This window comes from Quercus robur, chromosome 12 (assembly GCF_932294415.1).
Source record: "Quercus robur chromosome 12, dhQueRobu3.1, whole genome shotgun sequence".
Taxonomy (NCBI): domain Eukaryota; kingdom Viridiplantae; phylum Streptophyta; class Magnoliopsida; order Fagales; family Fagaceae; genus Quercus; species Quercus robur.
In genome coordinates, this window is record NC_065545.1 from 6533210 (window position 1) to 6561104 (window position 27895).

Genomic DNA, 27895 nt, shown 5'->3' on the forward strand with positions numbered 1-27895 from the left:
ATATATATATAAATAAAAAAAGCAAAGAAAAGAAAAATGCACGTCGGCATGCGCGTATGATTTATTTGACTTCCAATATATTATTTCCGATAGCTAATGAGTGAGGGCAAATCTTTTGCCTCTTTGGGCTCTATAAATAAAGCTAATTCTCTTACCCAGAAAAATATCCTTCCCATTTTCCCTCCCGCTTACTGGATTAGGTCTTAGAAAGAGAGAAAGAAAATGGGTTCCCTAGCTTTTGCAGAGAAACCCCATGCAGTTTGTGTCCCCTACCCAGCTCAAGGCCACATAAACCCCATGCTAAAGCTAGCAAAAATCCTTCACTACAAAGGCTTTCATATCACCTTTGTAAACACAGAGTACAACCATGAGCGCCTGTTAAAATCCAGAGGTCCCGACTCTCTCCATGCCCTTCCCTCCTTTCAGTTCGAAGCCATTCCTGATGGTCTTCCTGATCAGTCTGATATTGATGCCACCCAAGACGTACCATCCCTATGTGCCTCCACACAAAAAAATTGCTTAGCTCCTTTCAGAAACCTTCTTTTGAAACTGAATGACACCTCTTCATCCCATGTCCCTCCAGTCACTTGCATTGTTTCTGATGGTGTCATGAGCTTCACTCTAGACGCAGCAGCTGAACTGGGCATCCCTGATGTTCTTTTCTGGACAACCAGTGCATGTGGGTTCATGGGCTATGCTCAATATCGCCGTCTCATTGAGAAGGGTCTAACACCACTCAAAGGTATTAATCAAATTTAGAACGTCTTATATTAGTGAGACGCTCTGTTTATAAAACTGGAACCATAAGTCATCCCAAAAGGTCACCTAGGATCGATATTCAATATTGTACAGCATGACCATCATCTCCATTTCATCCATTAAAATTATATATTTTTAATCTATTTTTCTGTAAAATTTTAAATAACATGAAAGCTTGTACATTTTTAGATTTATAAAATTTAACACAAACCATGTAATTGATCTGTTTCTAGATATTGTAGTGCCAATATATTTACTTGTATGAATTTTTATCGTAATTTTGATATTGATTATGCAATTTCTATGTGCAGATGAGAGTTATTTGACAAATGGACATTTAGATACAATCATAGATTGGATTCCAGGCATGAAAGACATCCGTTTGAGGGATCTTCCGAGCTTCATTGCAACCACGGACCTTGATGATGTTATGCTAAATTTTGCAATGGTTGAAGCCGAGAGAGCTCAAAGAGCTTCTGCTGTTATCTTAAATACTTTTGATGCTTTAGAGCATGAAGTATTAGAAGGACTTTCAACCATGTATCCTTCTATTTGCTCCATTGGTTCCCTACATCTTCTCGTAAATCAGATACCTGATAAAAATTATAAATTGATTGGATCAAACCTTTGGAAAGAAGAAGAAAGTTGTATCGAATGGCTAGACAAAAGAGAACCAAACTCTGTTGTTTACGTGAATTTTGGAAGCGTCACTGTCATGACAAGCAATCAATTAATTGAGTTTGCTTGGGGACTAGCAAATAGCAAGCAGGCATTCTTGTGGATCATAAGGCCTGATCTTGTAAGAGGTGACTCGGCTGTTCTTCCTCCTGAGTTTTTAGAGGAGACCAAAGAAAGGAGTCTCTTAGCAAATTGGTGTTCTCAAGAAGAAGTTCTGAGTCATCCATCTATTGGTGGGTTCTTAACTCATAGTGGATGGAATTCCACACTTGAAAGCGTGTGTGGAGGAGTGCCAATGATCTCTTGGCCTTTCTTTGCTGAGCAACAAACCAATTGTCGTTATGCTTGCATTGAATGGGGCATAGGCATGGAGATAGAGAGCGATGCAAAAAGAGGTAAAATAGAGAGCCTTGTTAGAGAGCTGATGGTGGGAGAGAAGGGCCAAAAGTTGAAGAAGAAAGCTACTGAGTGGAAGAAATTGGCAGAGGAGACCATTAGCCCCACTGGGTCATCTTCCGTGAATTTGGACAAAATAATTAATCAAGTGCTTCTAGCGTCGGCTACTAATTGAAGGGGGTGTTTACATTTGTTATTCTTATCGAAGCTTGTTTTTTTGTTTTTTCCTTTGCGAAGATCCAGTTCCTTCCGTATGTGTTGCAACTACTAGCTATTCTTTTATTGTCTTTTTTTTTTTTTTCGGTGCAAGTCTGTAGACTTATCTTTTTTTTCTTTTTTGAAGTCAAGATACGATATTCATATGAATGACTTGTCTTTTTTTCTCTGTTTAAGTCAAGATATGATGTTCATGAATGACTTGTCTTTTTCAAGACGTGATGTTTGTGGAAGCAATACATGAACCGATTTTTAGAATTAGAAAATCTAATAAGTTTTATAACAAAATATTTAAAAAACAAAGTAAAACTACTACTTCTTCAATGCTGACAAAATACAAATAAAATAATGCAAAATTATTGTCTCTTAATACAATTTAAAATAATTATTTTCAAGTTTTTTTTAATCTAATTAATAATCCATAATATATCTTATATTAAATATGCAATATATTTTTTTTTAAATGTACAAATTCAAATAGTTATCAAAAAAACGCACAGTTTTTTAATGCATCACTTTTCTTTTTTGGTGAGGCCTAGTTTTGACAATATTTATTAGAAAAAAATGCTCATCATATTGTTAAAGTAGGAAACTATAAATAAGAATAGTAAGTGCCCGTTTGTGCCCGCTTTTAGAGGTGGAAACAGACTTTTTGAAACCAAAAAAAATTAAAAGTGCATTTGGTAAGATTTAAAAGTTGTGTTCTCTAAAAAGCTAGGTTTTGAATTTATAAAGGAAGAGCACTTTATCAGGAAGGCAGCTTTTAGCTACTTTTGCAAAAGCCAAAGGGCTTTTAAACATTACCGTTGGAAAGCCACAGGCTATTTCCCAAATTGCCCACTGTGTTTGCAGCCCCAGAAGGGCAGAACCTTTTGATAAATTAATTGCTACAAAGACCACAAAAAATAGCATCTAGCCTAGGTTCAATTCAATAACAAATTTCCAAATTCAAACACAAAAAAAGTCTATAACAAATTCCCAAGTTAGCTAAGGCAAAAAAAAAAAAAAAAATCAATCCCTTGCAAATTAGGATTCCTCAAAATGCTAAAAAAAAAAAAAAAATCAGAATATAGCAAAATCTTTCAAATGGAGTTTGTACCCATCTTGTAGTGGATGGATTATGGAGGTTTGAAGAAGAAGTTGAAGAGTCTCTCCAAGAGAACAGATGAGTTCTTGCAAGCACTTATTGATGAGCAAAGGCGTAAGGAGGAAGAGGGTAGCATTATGATTGACCATGTGCTTTCGTTTGCTCTGCTCTGATCCAATCTTCCCAATCTGAATCATCCCCGTTTGTGAGTGGTTGAATTTAGAGAAAAAGAAAAGAATAAAGAAGATCAAGCTGAAGAAGTGTGTGGGTGTTACAGACGAAGTGCTGAGAGAGAGAGAGAGAGAGAGAAAAGAAGAAGGAAGGAATGTTATGGGGTCTGGAGGAAGTGGTAGGGAAAAAAAGAGGAAAGAAAAAAAGAAAACAGTAAGGGTACGTGTGTGGAGAAGAAAAAAAAAAAAAGAGGGAAAAAAAAGAATAAGGAAATGCTATCACAATATTTTCACAATAAATTTTAAGTGATAAGTTATTATTAGCTAATATTGGTAAAAAAAAAATTAGAAAGAGAAAAAAAATAATTGTAATAGTATGTTCAAATTAAAATCAATATCAATTATCACAATATTTTTATAATACTTTCACAATAAATCTTAAGTGGTGGGTTATTATTAGCTACTATTGGTGGGAAAAAAATAATTTCACAATATTGATTTAAGTATGAAATAAACTCCTCTATATATACATTGTTTTTTTTTTTTTGATAATTTACCACTCGAACCACCACTTTTATAAGTGATAGTCAAATGCTCAGTTTTTTTTAAAAAAAAAACACTTTTTAACAGTTTTTACTAAACACTCAGTTTTACAAAAAGCCCAGTTTCATACAGTACTTTTTCAAAAAAAAAATCAAATTTTAAAAAACTGAACCAAACTCACCTTAATTATAAGTACAATTATTCTATAAACAAACAAGTTCTTAGGTTGTTGATTTTCTTAATCCTTACTATCCATTTAGTATAATTAAAAAAAAAAATCATGACAAATAAAAACTATGTGAGGATTTACTATCATTGATATAGGGTAAGTTTGGTTTAGCTTTTTGTAAAAGTGCATAATGAAAAAGTGCATTTTTAAAAAACTGAGTGTTTGGTAAAAACTGTTAAAAAGTACTTTTTGAAAAAACTGAGTGTTTGGCTAACACTTATAAAAGTGACAGTTTGAGGGATAAATTACCAAAAAGGACAATGTATATATAAGAGAGTTTATTTTATACTTTTTTATTTTTTTATTTTGTTATGTGAGTTTGGTTCATACTTAAAAATCAACTACTTCATCATACTTAAGTCAATTTTTCTCTTTCTAAAAAAATTATTTTTTTCTCACCAATATTAGCTAATAATAACCTACTACTTAAGATTTATTGTGATAAAAATTGATACTGATTTTAATTTTAACGTGCTATTAAAATTATGTTTTTCTCTTTCTAAAAAAATAATTTTTTTCTCACCAATATTAGCTAATAATAACGTACCACTTAAGATTTATTGTAAAAATATTGTGAAAATATTGTGATAAAAGTTGATATTATTTTAATTTTAACATACTATTAAAATTATTTTTTTCTCACAAATATTAGCTAATAATAACCGACCCCTTAAAATTTATTGTGATAATATTTCATTATTCTTTTTTCCTTTTTTCCCCCATTTTTTTATCCTCCACACGGCATTTCTTTCTTCTTCTTCTTTTCCTTTTTTTTCCCCACTAAATTTCTCCTCCACACACGTACCCGTTCTCTTTTCTTTTTTATCCTTCTTTCCTCCTTTTTTTTATATGTCATTCCTCCAAACTCCAGAACATTCAAAGCTCTCCTTCTTCGTCTCTTTTTTTTTTTTTTTTTTTTTTTTTTTTTTCCCATTTTCTCTTAGCACTTCATTTGTTGGTTCTTGGCAGAATCAATAGCATCCCACTCAGGTTCTGGTGACGTAGAATCCATCAGAGTGCATGACGAAGATGAGGCGGTGGAGTTCGGAGACGGCAAGTGGCTGAGAGGGAAGGGCTTGGAGATCGAAAATGGGGTCGGAGTCGGAGTCAGAGTCGAAGGGTTTGATTGGGAGGGGTTCGCCGATTTGGTCGAACCCAAAGCTCAGTGTTGTTGACACATTCGGCTTCGATTTTGTCCTGTAATTCTATCATTTTGCTACATTCTGATGTTTTTTTGTTTTGCATTTTGAGGAATCCTAATTTGCAAGGGATTGATTTTTTTTTTCCTTAGCGGATTTGGGAATTTGTTATAAATTTTTTTGTGTTTGGATTTGGAAATTTGTTAGGAGAGCAGAGAGATGAGATGAGAATTGATGATTTATCAAGGGTAATTTGGTAATTTTAGGAAGAGCCCAACGGATCAAAATCAAAACTCGCATGAGCTTTTTGTTTATGGACCTCCAGAGCTCCATAAACTCAAATGCGCGTTTCTTCATAAATATAAAACGTAACTTTTTCCAAAATGTTGCGTTTTATACTTACCAAACACTATTTTTGGGCTGGCTTTTTTGAAAACGTGCATTTTGAGCTTCAAATGCTGAAACAAACGGGTACGTATTCTTACTCAAAAATCTTTAGTTTTTTTATTTCTCTATTAGTGCATAATCTCGTGTATATGCACGAGCACATTTAAAAATAATCACAATTACCTACATATATGAGTTCAAATTATACATGATGGTAGAATTATAACTTACACATTTTTAAGTCATGAATTTCTAAAATATAAAATAAATTCTCATATATATATGATTTAAAATCTAATTGAATTTGGACTCTTTAATTTTTGCACCTAATAATTTATTTGTCACAAAAATTAAAAAATTAGAACTGACTCGTGGCGAAAATTGAACTTCAATTAAAATCCAATTTAAAATCTAATTGAATTTAGACTTTTTGATTTTGCACCTAATAATTCATTTTACACAATTTTAAAAAATAGATGCAATGTGTAGTACAAAATTGGACTCTATTTTAGAATCTAATTTGATCTTATCTAAACTTTGACTTTAACTATATAAATATATATATATATATATATGCCTTTAATTTTCTAATAATTAAAATGAGATATTTTTTAAAATATACTAAAGGATGGAAAAAAAAAATTGGGTAAAAAATTCTTTTATTTAGAGGAGGATTTGGATCATGCGTCCAACAAATTTTTAACTTTTTTGGATTAATTGACTTTTTAATTAGGATGACAAATATTAAATATTTGTTATTAAAAGATACTAGTTGCTAACCCGTGCGATGCATGGGCAAACTATTAAAAGTAAGATCCAAAATAAATTATTCAGAAAATTATGGTATTAGAATGCATTAAAATCCATGTAATTTAAGTATCCTCTAAAATAAATACTGATATCGCCCCAAATCAGTAAGGTGGATGGCCTGGCTTCGGTGGGCTATCGAAACGGTTGAAGGCCTGCAAGGAACAAAGCACAATCAAAGAGGAGACCGGAGAAGACCGATCGAACCCCCTCCGATGGAGAAGTTAGTCTCACAGAGAAGGAAGTTCCAAGTATTTGGGAAAAGTGTCTCAGAAAAATCTTACCGTTGTCGGGTTCAGGCCGGTCCTTTATATAGGGAGCTTGGGGCGGTTATTTGTCCAATAACCTCCCCAAGATTTGTGGAAGCCAACAAGTCCGGAGTTAACCTCCTCAACGGCTACAAAATTGTAACCACTACAGACAGTCGAAAGTTCCAAGTGTTGCTCTTTCGTCCGTCTGGTGTAGGACGATTTGGTCGCCCAAGGATATTTGGTGATTGTTCATGGACGACCCTCATGGACGATCATGTCGTCCATTGGAGACTTTATAGAGTAGTGCTATTGTCCATGGGAGTTTTTCCTTCTTCTGGGTTGACTCTTGGAAAAACCTGCACTGCAAACTTTGGATGATCCGTTTGGACGAATCGGAGATGGATTATTTTCTGATTCCCCATCAAATACTAAATAATAACTTTTTCTACATTTTTTATAATAATGTTAATAATGTAAATTTTCAGTTAAGTTCATATATTACCTTGCAGAGAGGTGCATAATATTTGCCTATGGTATCTATACATCGCTATATATTTCTTTATACATTGTTATATATCCTACTTAAACACAATCTATATTTAGATATAGATCACTATAAGTTTCTTTAAGACCTTCTCCCGTATTGTTAAAAATATTTAGTATTCTTAAAAAAAAAAAAATTCTATATAATTAGGAAATTGTCTAAAAATCAAACTGAATTTACCATTGTTTTTTTGGAGAGAGAGACCCACTAATATTAATGAATTGACAATAAAGTGATATTAAATTCTTGGTCAATCACATTAACAAAAAGAGAGGAATTACTGATAACAAATTTCATAATTTAAATCAAAATTCAAATCTACATATATGCACGGTAATTTAAAAAAAAAAAAAAATCAGAACCAAATACTTTTCACAAACTTCAACAAGAAATATGTTTCTCAAAATAACAAAATAAAAAAATAAAAAACTTCAACAACAAATCTTACAAACCTCAAAACCTCACAGTTCATGAACATATTATAACATAAAATTTAATAAATAAAAGTATAGAGATTTTTTTTTTTTTTTTTTTACATAAAAAGCAAATCAGAGTCGTCCTCATCAAAAAGTCAAAATTTTATTAGTATACATCAAAGCACTGTCCCAAAAAATTTGGTTTGGTTTGATTTTTATTTATTTAGAGAAAAATTGCATTAAGATTTATTGGTTCTATATTCTAAACAACGAAAAGGAACCATAAACAGTAATAGGCACAAAATAAAATAAAATCTTTACAAAGCAAATATAAAGAAAGACATTAGCTTTGAATACAAATGTTAAACTCTAGATCCACTCATACCAAAAATAAAAATGAAAATAACACCAATAATAAACAAAATTGAAATAAACAACCAACAAAGAAGCTAAAGCTGTAATCAAAATATGCCTAAACTATTTCAAAAACAAAACCGTGAATGAAAGAATTTTTACCTCAACGGAGAGATTAGAACACTCAAAGAGAAAGAGAGAGATTGAGAGTGCTTAGTGTATATATATATATATATATATATATGTAGAGAGAGAGAGAGAGAGGAAATGTCCCAAAGAGAGAGGGATTTCTTTTTCTATTTGGTTTTGAATTTTACTTTGATACGTTTTTTTTTTAATCCAAATTTATTTATTTATTTTTAATCCTAATCCTAACGTGTGTCTTTCTTATATTGCAATCTGCCCATATTTCAACTCTCAGTGTGTGTTTGGGTTCGCGTCTGCTGCGTTACGTTTCAGTTTCTACGTTTTCTCTTTTTTTTTTTTTTTTTTTTTTTTTTTTTTCACACGTTTTCTCTCTCACAAGCGGCTACTGTTTATGTACTGTACATAAACAGTATCAGCAACATTTGATCAATTTTTTCATTAAAAATGGGTCCCACAATACTATTCACACATTTAAAAATTATTTTGCTATAGTATTTTCAGTTTTCAGTTTTCAATTTCAGCAAAATAAATTATATTCAAACAAACCCTCATTTATTTTCCTCCATGGCTCCAGGCATTCACTATTATTTTAATTTTAATTTTTTTTCCTTGTTTTAGTTTATCTCTTCCACGGTTCCACCTACTTCCTTCTTTTTTGTCTTCTCATATTTCATTCTACTTATCTTTTAATCAAAATTCTGTATTATCGTCTTTAGATGGCTACACGTTTGTCAAAAAGTAGATTTGAATGCTTCACGTCTTTTACTGAGGAGTCTAGTTTCAACTTTCACATGAAAAAGTGAGAAAAACAATAAGAGAGAGAGGGAGGGAGAAAGTATAAAAGAAGATGCAGAGCAAAACACGCCAATGGATGCCACTAAAAATGAAGAAGAAGTAATCTGAAAGCAAAGAAAAAACAAAAAGAAGGGAGAGACCAAAAATCTAAAATCGTCACAGACGCTGTTAGATCAATCTAACCAAAATAACCAAATCTAAATTTTTCTATTCAGAATGCCTTTACCAATACCGGTTGTGGGATGCTGGCCCATGCTTGCTTGACGGTTGTAGTGCCCTCAAATTTCTCACTCTTTTTTCTCTCCTTACGCCGTACTTATGTTTTCATCTCAATGACAATTTTTTTGTTTTAATATATACTTTTGGTAAAGGTTAATAATTTACATTTATTATAATTTGAGATTTCTACTATTTTTAATCACAAAAAAAAATATATATATATATATATATATATATGTAAGGTGAGTTTTGTAGGTTGAAGGAATTTTAAAACTAACAAAAAAGTGATCTTATTTTATAGTAAGTTAGAGAGTAGAAGTAGAAATTTAAATTAACGTAAAAGTAGAGTTTATTAGAAACAAGAAGGCGTTTCAACATAGAAATAGGAATTTATTATTTTTGTCAATTTATTATTTTAACCTCATTTTTAAATTTTAGGTAGAGATATTTTTTACAGTAAAAAAAGTAATAACTAACTTTCTTTTGCCAATTTACTATTTTAATCCCGTTTTTAAGTTGTTGGTTAATTAATTTAGAGGTATTTTTAACAGGAAAAAAAGTAATAATTAACTCTCTAAATCCTCTTAATATATACAGAAGATATATCTTACGTAATTAGTTAGTTACTGAAAATTGAATCAACAAAATGAAAAAGCACAATTGTTCAAGTTAATATCTTGTGAAACGAATTGCACTAAACGGCAAGTTAAAATCCCAAAAGAAACAATTGTTTAGTGTTTTATTTTTAAATGTAGACATGTCAATAATTTATGTAATCACATGATACAATGAGACATAGTCAATAAAAAATCAAATATATTTACTGTTAGTTATTATATTGATTTTAATTTTCCTCCCTTTTGTAGGGGGCGGTTTCTCAGAAAAAAAAAAATTTTAATTTTAATTTCAACAGAAAAGTAAGTTTTAGTTTTATTAGCGTTGGGGAAGGTGGACCATGCCCCCTTGGTCTCTGTCACATGTTGTCATTCTGACGGAACTAATAAACTGCCAATTGCCAAGTGGAGGGTACCTCCAAAATGATATATTTATTTTATTTTTATAATTATTAAGCGATGAACACGAACTAAGGACAAGAAAAGGCGAGACCTTTTATTATACACAACTGTGTTCTCAAAAGATGTAATATGGCAGCACTGATGAAAGGCCATAATAGCTAATGACTGATAAGGTCAAATCCAATTAATTTTTTATTTTTGGTTCGGTAGTGATTTACAAGTGTGTTCGTAAGATGCGGGGTTAGGCTTAGAAGTGGAGTCTCCAAGACGAGCTTCACATATATATATATATATATATATATATATATTTAAATTAGATTAGAATAAAAATTCTATTTTTTATTAAAAAAAATTTTGCTAGAAGACATCTCAATTTGTGATAAATAGTGTTATATACTTATATTCTTGTATATAAGTGATAAATTTTCCTATCTACACTAATAGAATTCATATAGTGATTTAAAAAAAAAAAAAAAAAAATCCTTCCTAACTAAATGAGGGTGTGCACTAGTGCATTTATTTATTTTTTATTTTTTAATTTGATAATTGGATGACTATAATGGGAAGTGGAGATCTAAAATCTAAATATGTTTTCGTTAAAAATACTAAAAAAAGTTAATCAGTAAAGTTAAAAGATTTTTAGCATGTTATTGTTTTTAAGGGATAAGTTTAATTATTTTTAAGGGATAAGTTTAAAGATACCCTAAGACATTGTGATATATTTTTAGAAACTTTTTATGAAATAAAAAAGTGATTAATTTTTTAATAATAATTTAAATTACTAATAAAAGTGATATCGAAACTTTCATAAAATAATTTATTAATAAATGTTGATACTGTTAACAAAACATTTTTATTATTATTATAGAATTGCAAAAAAAAAAAAAAATTGTTTTATTATTAGAGGGCAATTAAATGCCACTTCTCTAGACAATGAAAGATTGGCTAAGTCAATAAGAAGTCATTATCATTACATGCCACTACTCTACCCAATAGGTAGATTAAAGTTTTGTTTTAGAATCCTGTAATATTTAGTAACTTATTACATTTTTGTAAAACATATATTTTTTTGTAATTTTTATGTTAAATGTATGACAAAAAGTTATATATATATATTTTCAAATAATCTAAGGTATTTTTGAAAAAGATAAAAGTTAGATTATTTGCCAACAAAAACTTAATAAAAAAGAAAAAAGTAATTAAGAAAATGCCAAACCCACGGTGAGTCTTATCCCAACCAAGTTAAGAATCTACATTATTACATGTATTAAAAAACTGGAGAAAATGGGCAAATGCCCCTTCAAAAAAAAAAAATCTAGCATTTTACCCTATTTTCCAAAATAATTAAGAAAATACCCTTCTTTTGAAATTCAATTTTTTCAAAATCGAGTTATAAAAAAAATTTCTAAACCCCTATAGTGGCATTTTAAGAAGCCTATAGTGACGTTTTAAGGACCTATAGTGACGTTTTGTAATCTGATCTCCATGAAGTAGAGTTACATGCCATTTTTTTTCTTTTTTCTTTTTAACCTATAACTCGATTTCATGGAAATCGGATTATAAGACATTACTATAGGATCATTAAAAACGTCACTATAGAGTTTAACTCGATTTTGAGAAAATCGAGTTTCAAAAGAGGAGTATTTCCTTACTTAATTTGAAAAATATGACAAAATACTGGATTGTTTTTTTTTAAAGGGACAAAAGTCAATTTTTTCCTTAAAAAACTTACCGGATCGTGTGAATGATAACTCGTAGAACTAAATCTCATTTACTATTTCATCTTCCGGTTTCTTTATTCTTACAAATTTAATATTATACTTCGTAAGAATTTTAAAAAGTCAGGGACCCTTCCCCCCAAGAGGATCCAAATTCAGTGTTTACTGTTTATTACTATACATTTTTTTTTTTTCTTAATATCTAAAACAGTTGCTTGAATGTGAACGAAACAATATGGTTGGTTTCAAATTTTGATTTTCAGTTTCAGTCAGAGGCGTAAAAAAAAAAGGCACGTCGGCATGCGCGTATGATTTATTTGACTTCCAATACATTACTTGCGATGGGCCGACGGCCAAGAAGTAAGGGCAAATCTTTGCCTCTTTGGTCAAAAAATCTTTGCCTCTTTGGGCTCTATAAATAAAGCCAATTCTCTTGCCCAAAAAAACATCATTCTAATTTTCAATACTGCTTACAGGATTAGGTCTTAGAAAGAGAGAAAGAAAATGGGTTCCCTAGCTTTTACAGAGAAACCCCATGCAGTTTGTGTCCCCTACCCAGCTCAAGGCCACATAAACCCCATGCTAAAGCTAGCAAAAATCCTTCACTACAAAGGCTTTCATATCACCTTTGTAAACACAGAGTACAACCATAAGCGCCTGTTAAAATCCAGAGGTCCCGACTCTCTCCATGCCCTTCCCTCCTTTCAGTTCGAAGCTATTCCTGATGGTCTTCCTGATCAGTCTGATATTGATGCCACCCAAGACGTACCATCCCTATGTGCCTCCACACAAAAAAATTGCTTAGCTCCTTTCAGAAACCTTCTTTTGAAACTGAATGACACCTCTTCATCCCATGTCCCTCCAGTCACTTGCATTGTTTCTGATGGTGTCATGAGCTTCACTCTAGACGCAGCAGCTGAACTGGGTATCCCTGATGTTCTTTTCTGGACAACCAGTGCATGCGGGTTCATGGGCTATGCTCAATATCGCCGTCTCATTGAGAAGGGTCTAACACCACTCAAAGGTATTAATCAAATTTAGAACGTCTTATATTAGTGAGACGCTCTGTTTATAAAACTGGGACCATAAGTCATCCCAAAAGGTCACCTAGGATCGATATTCAGTATTGTACAACATGACCATCATCTCCATTTCATCCATTAAAATTATATATTTTTAGTCTATTTTTCTGTAAAATTTTAAATAACATGAAAATTTGTACATTTTTAGATTTATAAAATTTAACACAAACCATGTAATTGATCTGTTTCTAGATATTGTAGTACCAATATATTTACTTGTATGAATTTTATCGTAATTTTGATATTGATTATGCAATTTCTATGTGCAGATGAGAGTTATTTGACAAATGGGCATTTAGATACAAGCATAGATTGGATTCCAGGCATGAAAGGCATCCGTTTGAGGGATCTTCCGAGCTTCATTGCAACCACGGACCTAGATGATATTATGCTAAATTTTGCAATGGTTGAAGCCGAGAGAGCTCAAAGAGCTTCTGCTGTTATCTTAAATACTTTTGATGCTTTTGAGCATGAAGTATTAGAAGGACTTTCAACCATGTATCCTTCTATTTGCTCCATTGGTTCCCTACATCTTCTCGTAAATCAGATCCCTGATAACAATTATAAATTGATTGGATCAAACCTTTGGAAAGAAGAAGAAAGTTGTATCGAATGGCTAGACAAAAGAGAACAAAACTCTGTTGTTTACGTGAATTTTGGAAGCATCACTGTCATGACAAGCAATCAATTAATTGAGTTTGCTTGGGGACTAGCAAATAGCAAGCAAGCATTCTTGTGGATCATAAGGCCTGATCTTGTAAGAGGTGACTCGGCTGTTCTTCCTCCTGAGTTTTTAGAAGAGACCAAAGAAAGGGGTCTCTTAGCAAATTGGTGTTCTCAAGAAGAAGTTCTGAGTCATACATCTATTGGTGGGTTCTTAACTCATAGTGGATGGAATTCCACACTTGAAAGCGTGTGTGGAGGAGTGCCAATGATCTCTTGGCCTTTCTTTGCTGAGCAACAAACCAATTGTCGTTATACTTGCATTGAATGGGGCATAGGCATGGAGATAGAGAGCGATGCAAAGAGAGGTAAAATAGAGAGCCTTGTTAGAGAGCTGATGGTGGGAGAGAAGGGGAAAAAGTTGAAGAAGAAAGCTGCTGAGTGGAAGAAATTGGCAGAGGAGACCATTAGCCCCACTGGGTCATCTTTCGTGAATTTGGACAAAATAATTAATCAAGTGCTTCTAGCGTCGGCTACTAATTGAAGGGGGTTTTACATTTGATATGCTTATCGAAGCTTGTTATTGTAAGATAGTTTTGTGATCCCAGTTATTTTCTTTCTCTCTCTTTTCTTTTGATTTTTGTTTTTTCCTTTGCTAAGATCCAGTTCCTTCCGTATGTTTTGCAACTACTAGCACATCTTGCATTATCTCCTACGATTGTTCTTGACATCTTAGTAAAATCCTTCTTTTAGTATTTTTTTTTTTTTTTTTTTGGGTGCAAATCTGTGGACTTGTCTTTTTAACTTTGTTTAAGTCAAGATAAGATGTTCATGAATGACTTGTCTTTTTCAAGAAGCGATGTTTGTGGAAGCAATACGTGAACCAAAAGATTTTTAGAATTAGAAAATCTAATAAGCTTTGTAGCAAAATATTTAAAAAATAAAGTAAAACTACTACTTCTTCAATGCTGACCAAATACAAATAAAATAATGCAAAATTATTTTCTCTTTTTTTTTTTTTTTTTTGAGAATGACAAAATTATTTTCTCTTAATACGATTTAAAATAATTATTTTCAAGTTTTTTTAAATCTAATTAATAATCCATAATACATCTTATATTAAATATGCAATATATTTTTTTTTAAATGTACAAAATAAAATTGTTATTAAAAAATCACTGTTTTTTAATGCATCATTTTTCTTTTTTGGTGAGGCCTAGTTTTGACAATGTTTATTATTAAAAATGCTCATCATATTGTTAAAGTAGAAAACTAGAAATAAGAATATTAATTACAAGTACAATTATTCTATAAACAAACAAGTTCTTAGGTTGTTGATTTTCTTAATCCTTACTAACCATTTAGTATAATTTTTTTAAAAAAATCATGATAAATAAAAAATGTGTGAGGATTTACTATCATTAATGTATTCTTACTTAAAAGTCGTTAGTCTTTTATTTCTCCATTAGTGCATAATCTCGTGTATATATACAAGCACATTTAAAAATAGTCACAATTACCTATATATATAAGTTCAAATTATACCTGATAGCAGAATTATAACTTACACATTTTTTAAGTCAAGAATTTCTAAAATATAAAATAAATTCTCATATATATATATATATGATTTAGAATCTAATTGAATTTGAACTTTTTGATTTTTACACCTAATAATTCACTTGTCACAAAAATTTAAAGAAAAAAAAGAATTGACTCATGTCAAAAATTGAATTTCAATTGAAATCCAATTTAAAATCTAATTGGATTTAAACTTTTTGATTTTTGCACCTAATAATTTATTTTACACAATTTTAAATAAATAGATAAAATATATGATGCAAAATTGGACTTTATTTTAGAATCTAATTGAATTTTCAATATACTTTGACTTTAACTATATATATAAATTTGCCTTTAATTTTCTAATAATTAAAATGAGATATTTTTTAATATATACTAAAGTATGGAAAGAAAAAAAAAAGATTGGGCCAGAATTTCTTTTATTTAGAGGAGGATCTGGATCATGTGTCCATCAAATTTTTAACTTATTTATTAATTGACTTTTTAATTAGGTTGACAAATATTAAATATTTGTTATTAAAAGAAGATTCTAAAAAAAAGAGTTATTAAAAGACATTTTAATTTCGACAGAAAAGTTAGTTTTAGTTTTATTAGCGTTGGGGCAGGTGGACCATGCCCCATTGGTCTCTGCCACAAGTTGTCATTTTGACGTCGATGGAAGATGAATAATGCTTGTGCCACTTTATGGCACTAGCACTGGTCACTACCAATTTTTTTTATAAGATAGGAGGTCACTACCAATTACCAAACTGTTTATTTAATATAAGTCATACCTACAAAATAGGCGTGCTGGACGTAACGAACAAGTGGAGGGTGCCTCCAAAATGATATATTTAATTATTTATTTTATTTTTATGATTATAATATGAGCGATGAACGTGAACTCATTCACTTTCTGCAACTCAGAGTTATGACCTCTATTATCAAACAGGACAAGAAAAGGCGAGACCTTTTATTTTACACAGCTGTGTTCTCAAAAGATGTAATATGGCAGCACTGACGAAGGCCGTAATAGCTAATATCTGATTGGGTCAAATCTAATTAAGTTTTCGCTACTACGGTATACTTTTGGTATGATAGCGTGTAAGTAATTGCGGAATATGGGGTAGAGTTTAAATCTCTATGGCAGAGCTTCACAGAAATATATATATATATAATAAAATAAGTTTTCACCGGAAAACACCAACTTGTGATGAATAGTGTTATATACTTATATTCTTGTATATAAATGATAAACTTTCCTATTTACACTGATAGAATTCATATACTGATTTTTAAAAAAAAAAAAATTTAACAAAAATCCTTCCTAAATGAGGGTGCGCACTAGTGCATTTTTTGTTTCAATTTGATAATTGGATGACCATAATGGGAAGTGGAGATTTTTAAAATTTAAATATGTTTTTGTTAAAAACATTAAAAAGAGTTAATAAGTGAGGATACAAGATTTTTAGCGTGTTATTATTTTTAAGGGATAAGTTTAAGGATACCCTAAGACATTATGATATATTTTTAGAAATTTTTATGAAATAAAAAAGTGATTAATTTTTTAACAATTATTTAAACTTCCCATATAGGTGATATCAAAACTTTCATATTAATAAATGTAGGCACCCTTAACCAAAACATTTTTGTTATTATAATAGAATTGCAAAAAAAAAAAGTTTTATTATTATAAGGCAATTAAAAGCCACTTTTTTAGACAATGAAAGATTGACCAAGTCAATAAGAAGTTATTATCATTACATGTCACTATTCTACCCAAAAGTAGAGTAAAGTTTTGTTTTAGTATCCTGTAATATTTAGTAACTTATTACATGTTTATAAAAGATATATTTTTGGTAATTTTAATGTTAAATGTATGACAAAAAGTTATAATTTTTTTTTCAAATAATCTAACATATTTTTGAAAAAGGTAAAAGTTAGCTTATTTGCTAAAAAAAACTTAGTCAAAAAGAAAAAGATAATTAAGAAAATGCCAAACCCACGGTGAGTCTTACTCCAACCAAGTTAAGAATCTACATTATTACATGTATTAAAAAACTTACCGTATCGTGTGAATGAGAACTAGTAGAACTAAATCTCATACTATTTCATCTTCTGGTTTCTTTATTCTTACAAATTTAGTATTATACGAGAATTTTAAAAAGTCAGGGACCCTTGCCCCCCTAGAGGATCCAAATTCAGTGTTTACTGTTTATTACAATACATAATATTTTTTTTTTATTCACTTTTTTTTCCTGAATATCTAAAACAGTTGCTTGAATGTGAATGAAACAATATGGTTGATTTCAAATTTCGATTTTCAGTTTCAGTCAGAGGCGTAAATGACCATCCTTTTAGCTTACGTAATGTAAAATAAAGAAGGGAATGCTCCCCCCCCTAGCAGGTTAAAAAATAATTAATAGTATATGACAAAGCCGAGTCCTCTCTCCTGACCCAATATGACCATAAGTGCTGCTTATCTTCTTGTCAGCAATATGACAAAGCCGAGTCCTTTAGCACCACTTCAATGCATGAACTCCCAATGGATTTTCCTTGCTCTATTTCATAGAATGGTATTATCAAATCAGAACTGAAGGGGGAAAATATCAAGGAGGTGATAACAACATTATGAATCATAGACAAGTAAGATGAGCGAAGTTTAGCACTACAACCTGCAGACCAAATAAGAGAGGACAGGTATTTCAGCACCATAAAGGGAAGGAAACCATCTTAACGGAAACTTCTCTCTTGCCATTCTTTGAAGTTTGAACTTTGATGCCAAAGGAAAAACTGATATTTGTTTAATGTATTAGTTTCAAACACCTTCAGGTAATTTTTAAAATTTATATTCAAATCTTATCAATATATGCTCTATTTCTTTAAAAAAAACTGTACTACAAAGCTGCACCAACTAATGCTTACTAAAAAAATAAAAAACCCTAGTGGAGTTCATCATCTCTCTATTAATTACAAAGATAATTGATACAAACCCATAAATCTATAATATTCCATCTTCACTGGGGTTGGAGACTTTGGCATAAAATATACATGATATCATTGTTAAAACTCTCTTATCAAAATTTAGAACTATAAATCAGATTCTTCATAACTATCTAAGAGAAATAAAGGATGACACCCATAAATTATAAGGAAATGAGCATGTAATGGAAACTAAGTTCTTTCTCCAAGCTTAACTTGTGCCAAATTGCTTACAATCCGACAATTTCATGCACACTGCTCTTTTTAATAGTAATTAAAAAAAAATGTTGTAATGTAAGTATAAACCTGAAATCAATGGAATACTAAAAAAGCTTCCCTTTGGTACAGAACAAAATCAACACGGTATTTTTTCAAGCTCTCACCTCCTATTTCTCCTTCAATCTCATCTCATCATCTAATTTCACCGTTCCCAAATCCTATTGATGCAAAGTAATAAGGTTCCCAATACCTAAAAACAATTCAATTTTTCGGACAACAGCACCAAAAAAAAAAAAAAAAAAAAAAAAAATGATATATAAAATTTCGATTACAGAGAGTCAAAATAACTCATTTTTGGCACTTTTGACTTTTGTGAAAGAGAGGTCAAGCTACATGTTATGAATCACCAATTGACAACTATATGATGTATCCACCTAAAGAGAGCAACCCTTTAGCATTGTAGTTCTCGTAACAAATAAAGAGGACCTGTATTATTTAAATATAGCAATATGAGCTATCTAATATAGAGGACCTGAGAGGTCCAACTTGTATTGTTTAAATAGCAATATGAGCTATCTAATACATACCTTTAGTCATAGGTGCTTAGCTAAAAAGAGTAGGAATTAATTAGCCAAGGTTACTGTTACAATACACTTCATAAAATTCTGTCAAACAAGATAGAGTGCAATGTTCAACATAGATTGTTTATAGCCATAAACTTTAATGCAGTAAGCTACGCAAAGCTTACTGTCAAATAAGCACACGGAGAAGTTCCATATGTCAAAAAGAGTGTGTTTTTGGACATCATAGGACATGCTACTGAAAAAGGCAAGCAAAAACATTATAATACATCCCTCACATAAAAGAAATTCAAAAACTATTACATCGCTCCCCTGAATTGGATCCTTATTTTTTGTGAGTGGGAAGTGAAGGGAATTAGCCAATTTAGAGAGCAGCCTGGTGCATTTCTCAATCTAACAAATTACCCTCAAGACTACACAACGTGCATATAAAATAGCTTAACATCACTTCAAAGTTTGTACTAGACAATTTCACAAATATCTCCTATGCATTCCCAAAATTAGTATTAAAATAAAATATATTTATGTATCTAATGTATATAGATCAATGCTAAGATTATACGCACAGCAAAGTTAAACTAAAATCAAGAATTGAGAGCTTCGCAACAAGTGCACAAAATTCTACAAAACAACGTTACTTTGCTTTTACAAATAATTTTTTTGAAACCTCAACAATACAAATCTAAATAAAAGGAATGTGCAGAGCTAATAATCAAAATGTCCACTAGCAGGTTAAAAAATAATTAATAGTATAATTAGGGTAGGCTCAATAGGTGATGTAATTGATGCAATCGCCTAAGACCCTCAAATAAAAGAAGGCCCCACTTGTAAGAAAAAGTTATATATATAATATACTTATCTATATATTTTAATTAAAAAAAATTTAAGTACTTTCATTGGTCAATAAAATGCATTAAAAATGCCCCATTATATCCTAAAATGCAAAAGATTAAAAAGGGAAAAAACTAAAATAGTCAAATTTCAGCTAACGAAATTAAATTTAGGCTGGACAGCACGTTTTCTGCACGGTTGCACACTACACAGCAGCATAGGCAGCATAGTTGCGCACTGCACAGGCTACATAGGTTGCACAACCCAGTCGTCCGCCCACAGTCATAGGACAACACGTTTTCATACTTTATCAATTATTATAAATTATCATACCAATTAATAATTTGATGTGTATCATATCAACTCATTTGTATTATAGTGACACTAATTTATGGAACCATGTAATAAATTAATTTTTATTTGGAAAAGAAAGATGAAGTGGATTAGCTATATTAAAATTAAAATTAACAAAATCTTATTTAAGGTCTACTACATCACAAGAAAGATTAAGTGGATTAACTATATTATTAAATGAAAAAGAAATGTTAGAGGAACTTAAATACAAACACTTAATTAGTAATTTTGCATCTCAAAAAGCAAGAAAAATATATTTTAAATAAAAAAATTCAATATATATTATTTGATTAATATTTAAATATAAAAAAGGCCCCACTTAAAATTTTGGCATAACGCCCCAAAGTTGTTGAGCCGGCCATGAGTATAATTACATGAATGACTTAATGAAATAATCAAGCAGCTTCTGGGCATAAAACAAAGCCAAACGATAATTTTGTAAAAAACAAAACAAAAGAGAATTCCTTACTAGTTAAGAAAAAAAAAATTGTAAGAAAAACTTACTAGTTAAGATATTGCTCCTAATTTTCCTGTAAATTTTCTTTTTCATTCTTGGTTATCTTGCCTAATTAAAATTAAAATACAAATCATCCGTCCGGTGCTTTGACCTCAGAGTGCTAAATGAAAAGAAAAGAAAAGAAAAGAAAATTTAGTATGTATCTTTCAAGTTCTATAATTTATTTGTGTATCAACTCGCTGGACTAAGCACAATACATAACTAATGGCATTAGAAATGTTCTCAACAGCATTTGCCCCAGTATCCTGCTCTCTTTATTTCATATGAACAAATTTTCAAGAAATAAAATAAGCATCTGTTGATATGAAGCTATGAATATGATACAACCCAATTTACCTAGTGAGACAGTCATAAAGAAAACCTTGCCATTAAGTAAGCACTAGCATCAAAAGTAGCAGTCCGTTTTACCCTAGTTAACCATCCGAAAATGCTATTGACTGATTCAATATGTTAATATAAAATTACAGGATGTTTAAAAAAGTTTCGTTATTTTCATCTACAATCTCTTTTAAAAAAAAATTGATAAATTAGAAAATTTTATTAGCATAGACACCAGAAACAACCTGAGACGCTATTCTCAAAACAAGACAAATAGCAAGCAAAAGTACAAAAAACCAAATTCTGTACTAGCCAAAATGCAACACAAAAGCTCTCAAACATTAAAACTAGAAAACACTCAAATTTTGATTCCAAGATGCTGCAACAGCTACAGAATTACAACTTAGATGTACATCACATGGAAAAGAAAAGAAATAGCAACTCTATACCCGTGTCTTCCTTAGGACATAAAAGAAAAAAATTATTTCTTTATAAAAACCCTTCCACCTTGATTACACAGTTGTTGCCTTTTTCCTCTACTAACCAATAAAAAAAAAAAAAAAATTCAACACCACACTAACAAGAACCCACACGCCCTAATGAGCAGAACACAAAGTCACAACAAGAAGTTTTGGAAAAACTGAATCCCTAAGAAGCATTTCAACAAATACTTTCTGTGCCACTTATAATAAAGAACAAAATTGGTACCTCACCAGCGCAGAAGTGTGCAAACGTGTTACCGTGAAATGAAATTTAAGAGCAAAATTCCAAAATTCTTTCAAGGGGAACAAAACAATGACAGAGAAATTAGGGATTTGTTTGATACTTACCTTAAACAAAATCAAAACAATTTGATCCTTTAAGAAACCCTCAGCGGTGAGTAAATGAGGACGCCGATGGAATGAAGTGAAGAAATTGACGTACATGGGAGAAGAAGCAATCTGGAGTTTTTTTAAGGGAAGGAGCATACGAGAGAGAGAGAGGATATGTAGTTGAGAGAGACCCACCTCCTTTTCTTTTCTGTTTCTGGCTTTTATATACTGACCTAGCTTACCGATAACAGGTTTCACACTAAACTTAAATCAACTGTCACTGTTAAAATAACATTAAGAGAGACGTTACTTTCATAACAATTTTATAATATTTTCACAACAAATCACAAATGATTAATTGTTATTACTTCAAATTGTACTTAATACTAAGATTATTTTTTATCTCAATAATAACAACCAACAACAACCAATCACGTAAAATTTATTGTAAAAAATTTCTTGTGACACTACATATTTGTTTAGATTTGGGTGGATACCGACTAAAACATATAAGGGGTACAGTAGAAGGACGTTTTCTTTATCACAAACAGACAAACTACGGCCCTGTGTAACTTTCGTACATTAAACATTACCCAAGAAATAAGAGAGAAAGTTCTAGTTTTTGTCTTGGTCTTCCTTCGCCGACATGTCTATCTGCCACTTCGTTGCCGTCGTGGAAGGGGTATTGCATAATTTGCATGTCCATATGAGAATTTAGCAGGTCGGCAAAAAACTGCAATTATACATCAATACCTTAGTTGATTTGAGTTTGAAGCAGCATTTAATAACAAAAGTAAACTATTTGTGCATCGATTATATATGTCCAATCTGTAAATTTTGTAGGTCCAACCACGAAAAAAATGCATTATACGGGTTTCTGAGCTTAAAAAACCGAATTGTGACCGGTTTTCGGTTGACCGGGTTCAACTGTCCGGTCCGGTCCAATTTTCAAAACAATACTAATGACTCATCCACTTTCTGCAACTCAGAGTTATGACCTTAATGATCAAAAAGGACAAGAAAAGGCAAGACCTTTTCATGGCGGATCAACAACTTTGGGGGAGGCGAAAATGGGAAGTGGGGTGTTTTTTAAATTTAAATATTAATCAAATCATATTTACTGAATTTTTTATTTAAAATCTTTTTTGTTCTTGTTTTTTAAGATACAAAATTATTAATTAAGTTTTTGAATTTAAGTTTTTCTAACATTTCTTTTTCATTTGATAATATAGCTAGTCTACTTAATTTTTTTTTTTTGAAAGGTCTACTTAATCTTTCTTGTGACATAGTAAATCTTAAATAAGATTTTGTTAATTTTAATTTTAATATAGCTAATCCACTTAATCACTTTTTTCAAATAAAAATTAACTTATTACATGTTTCAATAAATTAGTGTCACTATAATACAAATGAGTTGATATGATACGCATCAAATTATTAATTGGTGTGATAATTTATAATAGTTGATAAAGTAAGAAAACTTGTTGAACTGTGAATGTGGGCTACTGGGCTGTGCAACCTATGTAGCGCGTAACTGTGGGAAAACGTGTTACCTTGTCTAAATTTAATTTTAATTTTGTTAGTTGAAATTTGACTATTTTTGTTTTTTGTTTTTTTTTTTTTTTTAATTTTTGGCATTTTAAGATACAATGAGGCATTTTTAATGCATTTTATTGACCAATAAAAATACTTAAAAAAATTTTAATTAAAATATATTGATAAATATATTATATATACAATTTTTTTTTTACAAGTGGGGTCTTCTTTTATTTGAGGCCTTAGGCGATTGCATATCAATTACATCACCGAGCCGCCTTGGTGTTTACTGTTTATTACTATACAAAATATTTTTTTTATTCACTCTTTTTTCTGAATATCTGAAACAATTGCTTGAATGTGAATAAAACAATATGATTGATTTCAATTTTCGATTTTCAGTTTCAGTAAGAGGCGTAAATGACCATCGCTTTTAGCTGTACGTAATGTTAAAAAAAGAATAAAAAAAACGTCGGCATGCGCATATGATTTATTTGACTGCCAATTCATCATTATTTACTATAGCTAAGAAGTGAGATTGAAAGTTGCAAAAGTGAGATTGAAAGTTGCTTTTTGCAACTGCCGATCACAACCATTCATAAAAATTGCTTAAGGGTACCACACTTAGTACCCGTTTGGATACTAATGATTGTGGCGTTTGCGTTTTTGTTCTGCGTTTTCCTCTTTTTTTTTTTTTTTTTTTTTGTTCAGCCCGCAATTGTTGACTTGAACAGTGCACTTGTGCACTGTTCACGGGTCCCACAAATTATATTTTTTAGCAACTTTTTCATTAAAAATGATCCCACAGCACTATTTACACATTTAAAAATTATTTCGGTATAGTATTTTCAATTTCAGCAAAAATAAACTCAATTCAAACGGACCCTTAATCTCATTCCTATAAATAAAGCCAATTCTCTTGCCCAAAAAAATATCTTTCTCATTTTCAATTCTGCTTAATTGCTAAGGCACTAGAGAGAGAGAGAGAGAGAGTAATGGGTTCCCTCAGTTTAACAGAGAAACCTCATGCAGTTTGTGTCCCCTACCCAGCTCAAGGCCACATAAACCCCATGCTAAAGCTAGCAAAAATCCTTCACTACAAAGGCTTTCATATCACCTTTGTAAACACAGAGTACAACCATAAGCGTCTGTTAAAATCCAGAGGTCCCGACTCTCTCAATGCCCTTCCCTCCTTTCAGTTCGAAACCATTCCTGATGGTCTTCCTGAGTCTAATATTGATGCCACCCAAGACATACCATCCTTAAGTGCCTCCATAAATAAACATTGCTTAGCTCCCTTCAGAAACCTTCTTTTGAAACTGAATGACACCTCTTCTTCCCATGTCCCTCCAGTCACTTGCATTGTTTCTGATGGTGTCATGAGCTTCACTCTAGACGCAGCAGCTGAACTGGGCATCCCTGATGTTCTTTTCTGGACAACTAGTGCATGTGGGTTCATGGGCTATGCTCAATATCGCCATCTCATTGAGAAGGGTCTAACTCCACTCAAGGGTATTGTCTCAATCAATTAAAATTAGCTTCGACTTAACATACCTTATTTTAGTGGGACACTATTTATAAAAGAATGCATGTTCTGTCCGGATGGGGCGTAGAACATGGGTTTTACGCCCACCAGTAATAGATCTCCATGTCAGCTAAGTGAATATAATATTTTATTTAATCCCAAATTTATTACACTTCTGTTTCACGTGAGCTGCTAACCATATGTCTCTCTTTTCTTTTTCTTTTTCCTTTTCCTTTTCCTTTTCCTTGGATCTAATCTAACGTTTGAATCCCTCATTTCTTTCAGTATTTTTCTTTATCCTTTTACAATGGCAATTGGGTTGACTGGGTTTTAGGTGTGGCTGAAGTGTTCACTTGGAGTTTAATGTGGTGGTTGATGGCAATTAGGTCCTTGGCCAATATGGTTGAATCAAGGCCATTGGGTGTTTTTGGGTTTCTTTGTGAAGAACATGAGGATTTTCCTTTTGGTCTTCCTGGCTACCAAACACTAAATGAAGATGAAAATTTTTTTAGCTTTCCCTTTTAATTTTCTAGGCTACCAAATATAGAGTGGAGAAAATTTCTGTGGCTTTTTCCTAATGATTTACTCAGCTACCAAACACAATCATTAATAATTTGTATTTTAAGGAAAAAAAATCAAAGAAAATCACAAACTATCAGAACCACCATGGATCGGAATTCGTAATGGAGCTTTATTACTCCACCATCACTTGAGCCACAAACATTGACTCTCAAAACCAAAATCGTCTTATCCCTCTCATTCAATGTGATCAAACCCATAACCTCAAACTCTCACTCATTAGAGGCCGAGTGAGGGTCTATGGGGTGGGTTGAAAAAAAACGCTGCATCCATCAAATGTCCAACAAAGGACCCAGCACCAACCATGACCATCTTCCTCATCATTTTTGTTTTAACTTATGTATTTTCTCATTTGGGTTTTGTCTAGTTTTTGAAACAAGCTGATGGGTTTTTGTTCCGTTATTGATATTGGTGTTTCTATAGATTTTGGGTTTGGTTACTTCTTTGAGAAGAGCACTAGAAATGAGATGGGTCTTAATTTTTGTTTGTAAAATAGACTCATTGGAGTGACGGTGCTTGGATTTCTCAGCCATGTTTCATTTTCTTTAATTTTCCCCTTCATAGTGGTGTGGTGGCTTCGGTGTTTTTTTTTTTTTTTTTTTTTTTTTTTTTTTCTCCAGAAGTGACTCCATTGGCTTTCGTGGTGGCATGTGTGGTGGGGTGGGGGTAGAGCCGTGGAGGTTTGGTTTGAACGTGAGGAGGAGGGTTGTGTTTTGAATTTTGATTTTGTTTTGAATTTGATATTATAAGCTGTTATTGTATGCGGGTGCTTAATATTCATATTTTGGTAAAGTGCTAACATGGCACTATCTCATTGGAAGGCATAAATACTTGGGTTTACGCCAAGTCTTGACTGAATTTAAACTCTTTATAAAATTGTGATGACATAAATTCACCCAAAAAAGTCACCTCGGAAATTGTATATTATGATCATCCTCTCCATTCCACTCATTAAAATTATATATTATTAATCTATTTTGCTGTAAAATTTTGAATAACATAACAGTCAGTACATTTTTAGATTTATAAAATCTAACATAAACCATGTAATTAATCCATTTCCGGATATCGTAGTACCAATATATTTACTTGTATGAATTTTTATCGTAATTTTGATATTGATTATGCAATTTCTATGTGCAGATGAGAGTTATTTGACAAATGGGCATTTAGATACAATCATAGATTGGATTCCAGGCATGAAAGGCATCCGTTTGAGAGATCTTCCGAGCTTCATTGTAACCACGAACCCTGATGATGTTATGCTAAAATTTCCAATGGTTGAAGCCGAGAGAGCTCAGAGAGCTTCTGCTGTCATCTTAAATACTTTTGATGCTTTAGAGCATGAAGTATTAGAAGGACTTTCAACCATGTATCCTTCTATTTGCTCCATTGGCCCCCTACAACTTCTCGTAAATCAGATCCCTGATAACAATTATAAATTGATTGGATCAAGCCTTTGGAAAGAAGAAGAAAGGTGTATCGAATGGCTAGACAAAAGAGAACCAAACTCTGTTGTTTATGTGAATTTTGGAAGCATCACTGTCATGACAAGCAACCAATTAATTGAGTTTTCTTGGGGACTAGCAAATAGCAAGCAAGCATTCTTGTGGATCATAAGGCCTGATCTTGTAAGAGGTGACTTGGCTGTTCTTCCTCCTGAGTTCTTAGAAGAGACTAAAGAAAGGGGCGTCTTAGCAAATTGGTGTTCTCAAGAAGAAGTTTTGAGTCATCCATCTATTGGTGGGTTCTTAACTCATAGTGGATGGAATTCCACACTTGAAAGCGTGTGTGGAGGAGTGCCAATGATCTCTTGGCCTTTTTTTGCCGACCAACAAACCAACTGTCGTTATACTTGCATTGAATGGGGCATAGGCATGGAGATAGTGAGTGATGCAAAGAGAGTTGAAATAGAGAGCCTTGTTAGAGAGCTGATGGCGGGAGAGAAGGGACAAAAGTTGAAGAAGAAAGCTATCGAATGGAAGAAATTGACAGAGGAAGCCACAGCCCCTACTGGGTCATCTTTCGTGAATTTGGACAAAATAATTAATCAAGTGCTTCTAGCCTCAACAAATTAGGTTTTATTAGACTAATTAAAGGGTGTTTATAATATGCTTATAGAAGCTTCTTGTTGTAACTTATTGTCATCCAGTTCCTTTCTTTTATTTTTTTCCTTTGCTAAGATCTATACGTTTTGCAAGTACTAGGCGATTTCTGGTTTATCCTCCTATTTTTCTTGTCCCTCACTTTATTCTTTTATAGTTTTTATTTTTTCGGTGCTAATCTTTCTGGAGGCTTGTCCTTTTTCTTTCTCTAAGTCAAGATACGATGTTTATGAAAGTTCAAGATGTGATGTTTGTGGAGGCAAAACATGAACCAAAAGATTTTTAGAATTAAGAAAATAATAAATTTTATAACTAAGTCTGATATCGTTTATTTTGCTTAAAACTGAAAATAATAAA

The 27895-nt window shown here is 31.7% G+C and overlaps 3 protein-coding genes and 2 long non-coding RNA genes across 7 annotated transcripts; 3 read left to right on the plus strand and 2 right to left on the minus strand.

The window, feature by feature from the left end:
- The first annotated feature begins 132 nt into the window (after positions 1-132).
- On the plus strand, positions 133-14371 carry LOC126710099 (7-deoxyloganetin glucosyltransferase-like). 2 transcript variants are annotated; one of them, XM_050410479.1, is made up of 3 exons: positions 133-200; positions 12354-12895; positions 13223-14371. In XM_050410479.1, exons 2-3 carry the CDS (start codon positions 12376-12378, stop codon positions 14158-14160), a joined length of 1458 nt encoding a protein of 485 aa, XP_050266436.1. In that variant the 5' UTR covers positions 133-200; positions 12354-12375; the 3' UTR covers positions 14161-14371. The 2 variants fall into 2 exon arrangements, with proteins under 2 accessions (XP_050266436.1, XP_050266435.1); XM_050410478.1 differs by lacking the exon at positions 133-200 and having other exon boundaries at positions 12269-12895.
- LOC126710100 (7-deoxyloganetin glucosyltransferase-like) lies at positions 156-2199 on the plus strand. Its single transcript, XM_050410480.1, has 2 exons — positions 156-742; positions 1071-2199. The coding sequence occupies exons 1-2, from the start codon at positions 223-225 to the stop codon at positions 2006-2008; spliced, it is 1458 nt and encodes a 485-aa protein (XP_050266437.1). The 5' UTR covers positions 156-222; the 3' UTR covers positions 2009-2199.
- LOC126710104 (uncharacterized) lies at positions 189-24557 on the minus strand. Its single transcript, XR_007649577.1, has 2 exons — positions 24447-24557; positions 189-344 (listed from the first exon to the last, which is right to left on the minus strand). It is a non-coding gene; the product is annotated as an uncharacterized LOC126710104 (long non-coding RNA).
- LOC126710103 (uncharacterized) lies at positions 17466-22020 on the minus strand. Of its 2 annotated transcripts, none has more exons than XR_007649576.1 (2): positions 21812-22020; positions 17466-18630 (listed from the first exon to the last, which is right to left on the minus strand). It is a non-coding gene; the product is annotated as an uncharacterized LOC126710103 (long non-coding RNA). The 2 variants fall into 2 exon arrangements; XR_007649575.1 differs by having other exon boundaries at positions 18729-22020.
- LOC126710102 (7-deoxyloganetin glucosyltransferase-like) lies at positions 24285-27663 on the plus strand. Its single transcript, XM_050410481.1, has 2 exons — positions 24285-24841; positions 26577-27663. The coding sequence occupies exons 1-2, from the start codon at positions 24325-24327 to the stop codon at positions 27509-27511; spliced, it is 1452 nt and encodes a 483-aa protein (XP_050266438.1). The 5' UTR covers positions 24285-24324; the 3' UTR covers positions 27512-27663.
- Positions 27664-27895: the final 232 nt, after the last annotated feature.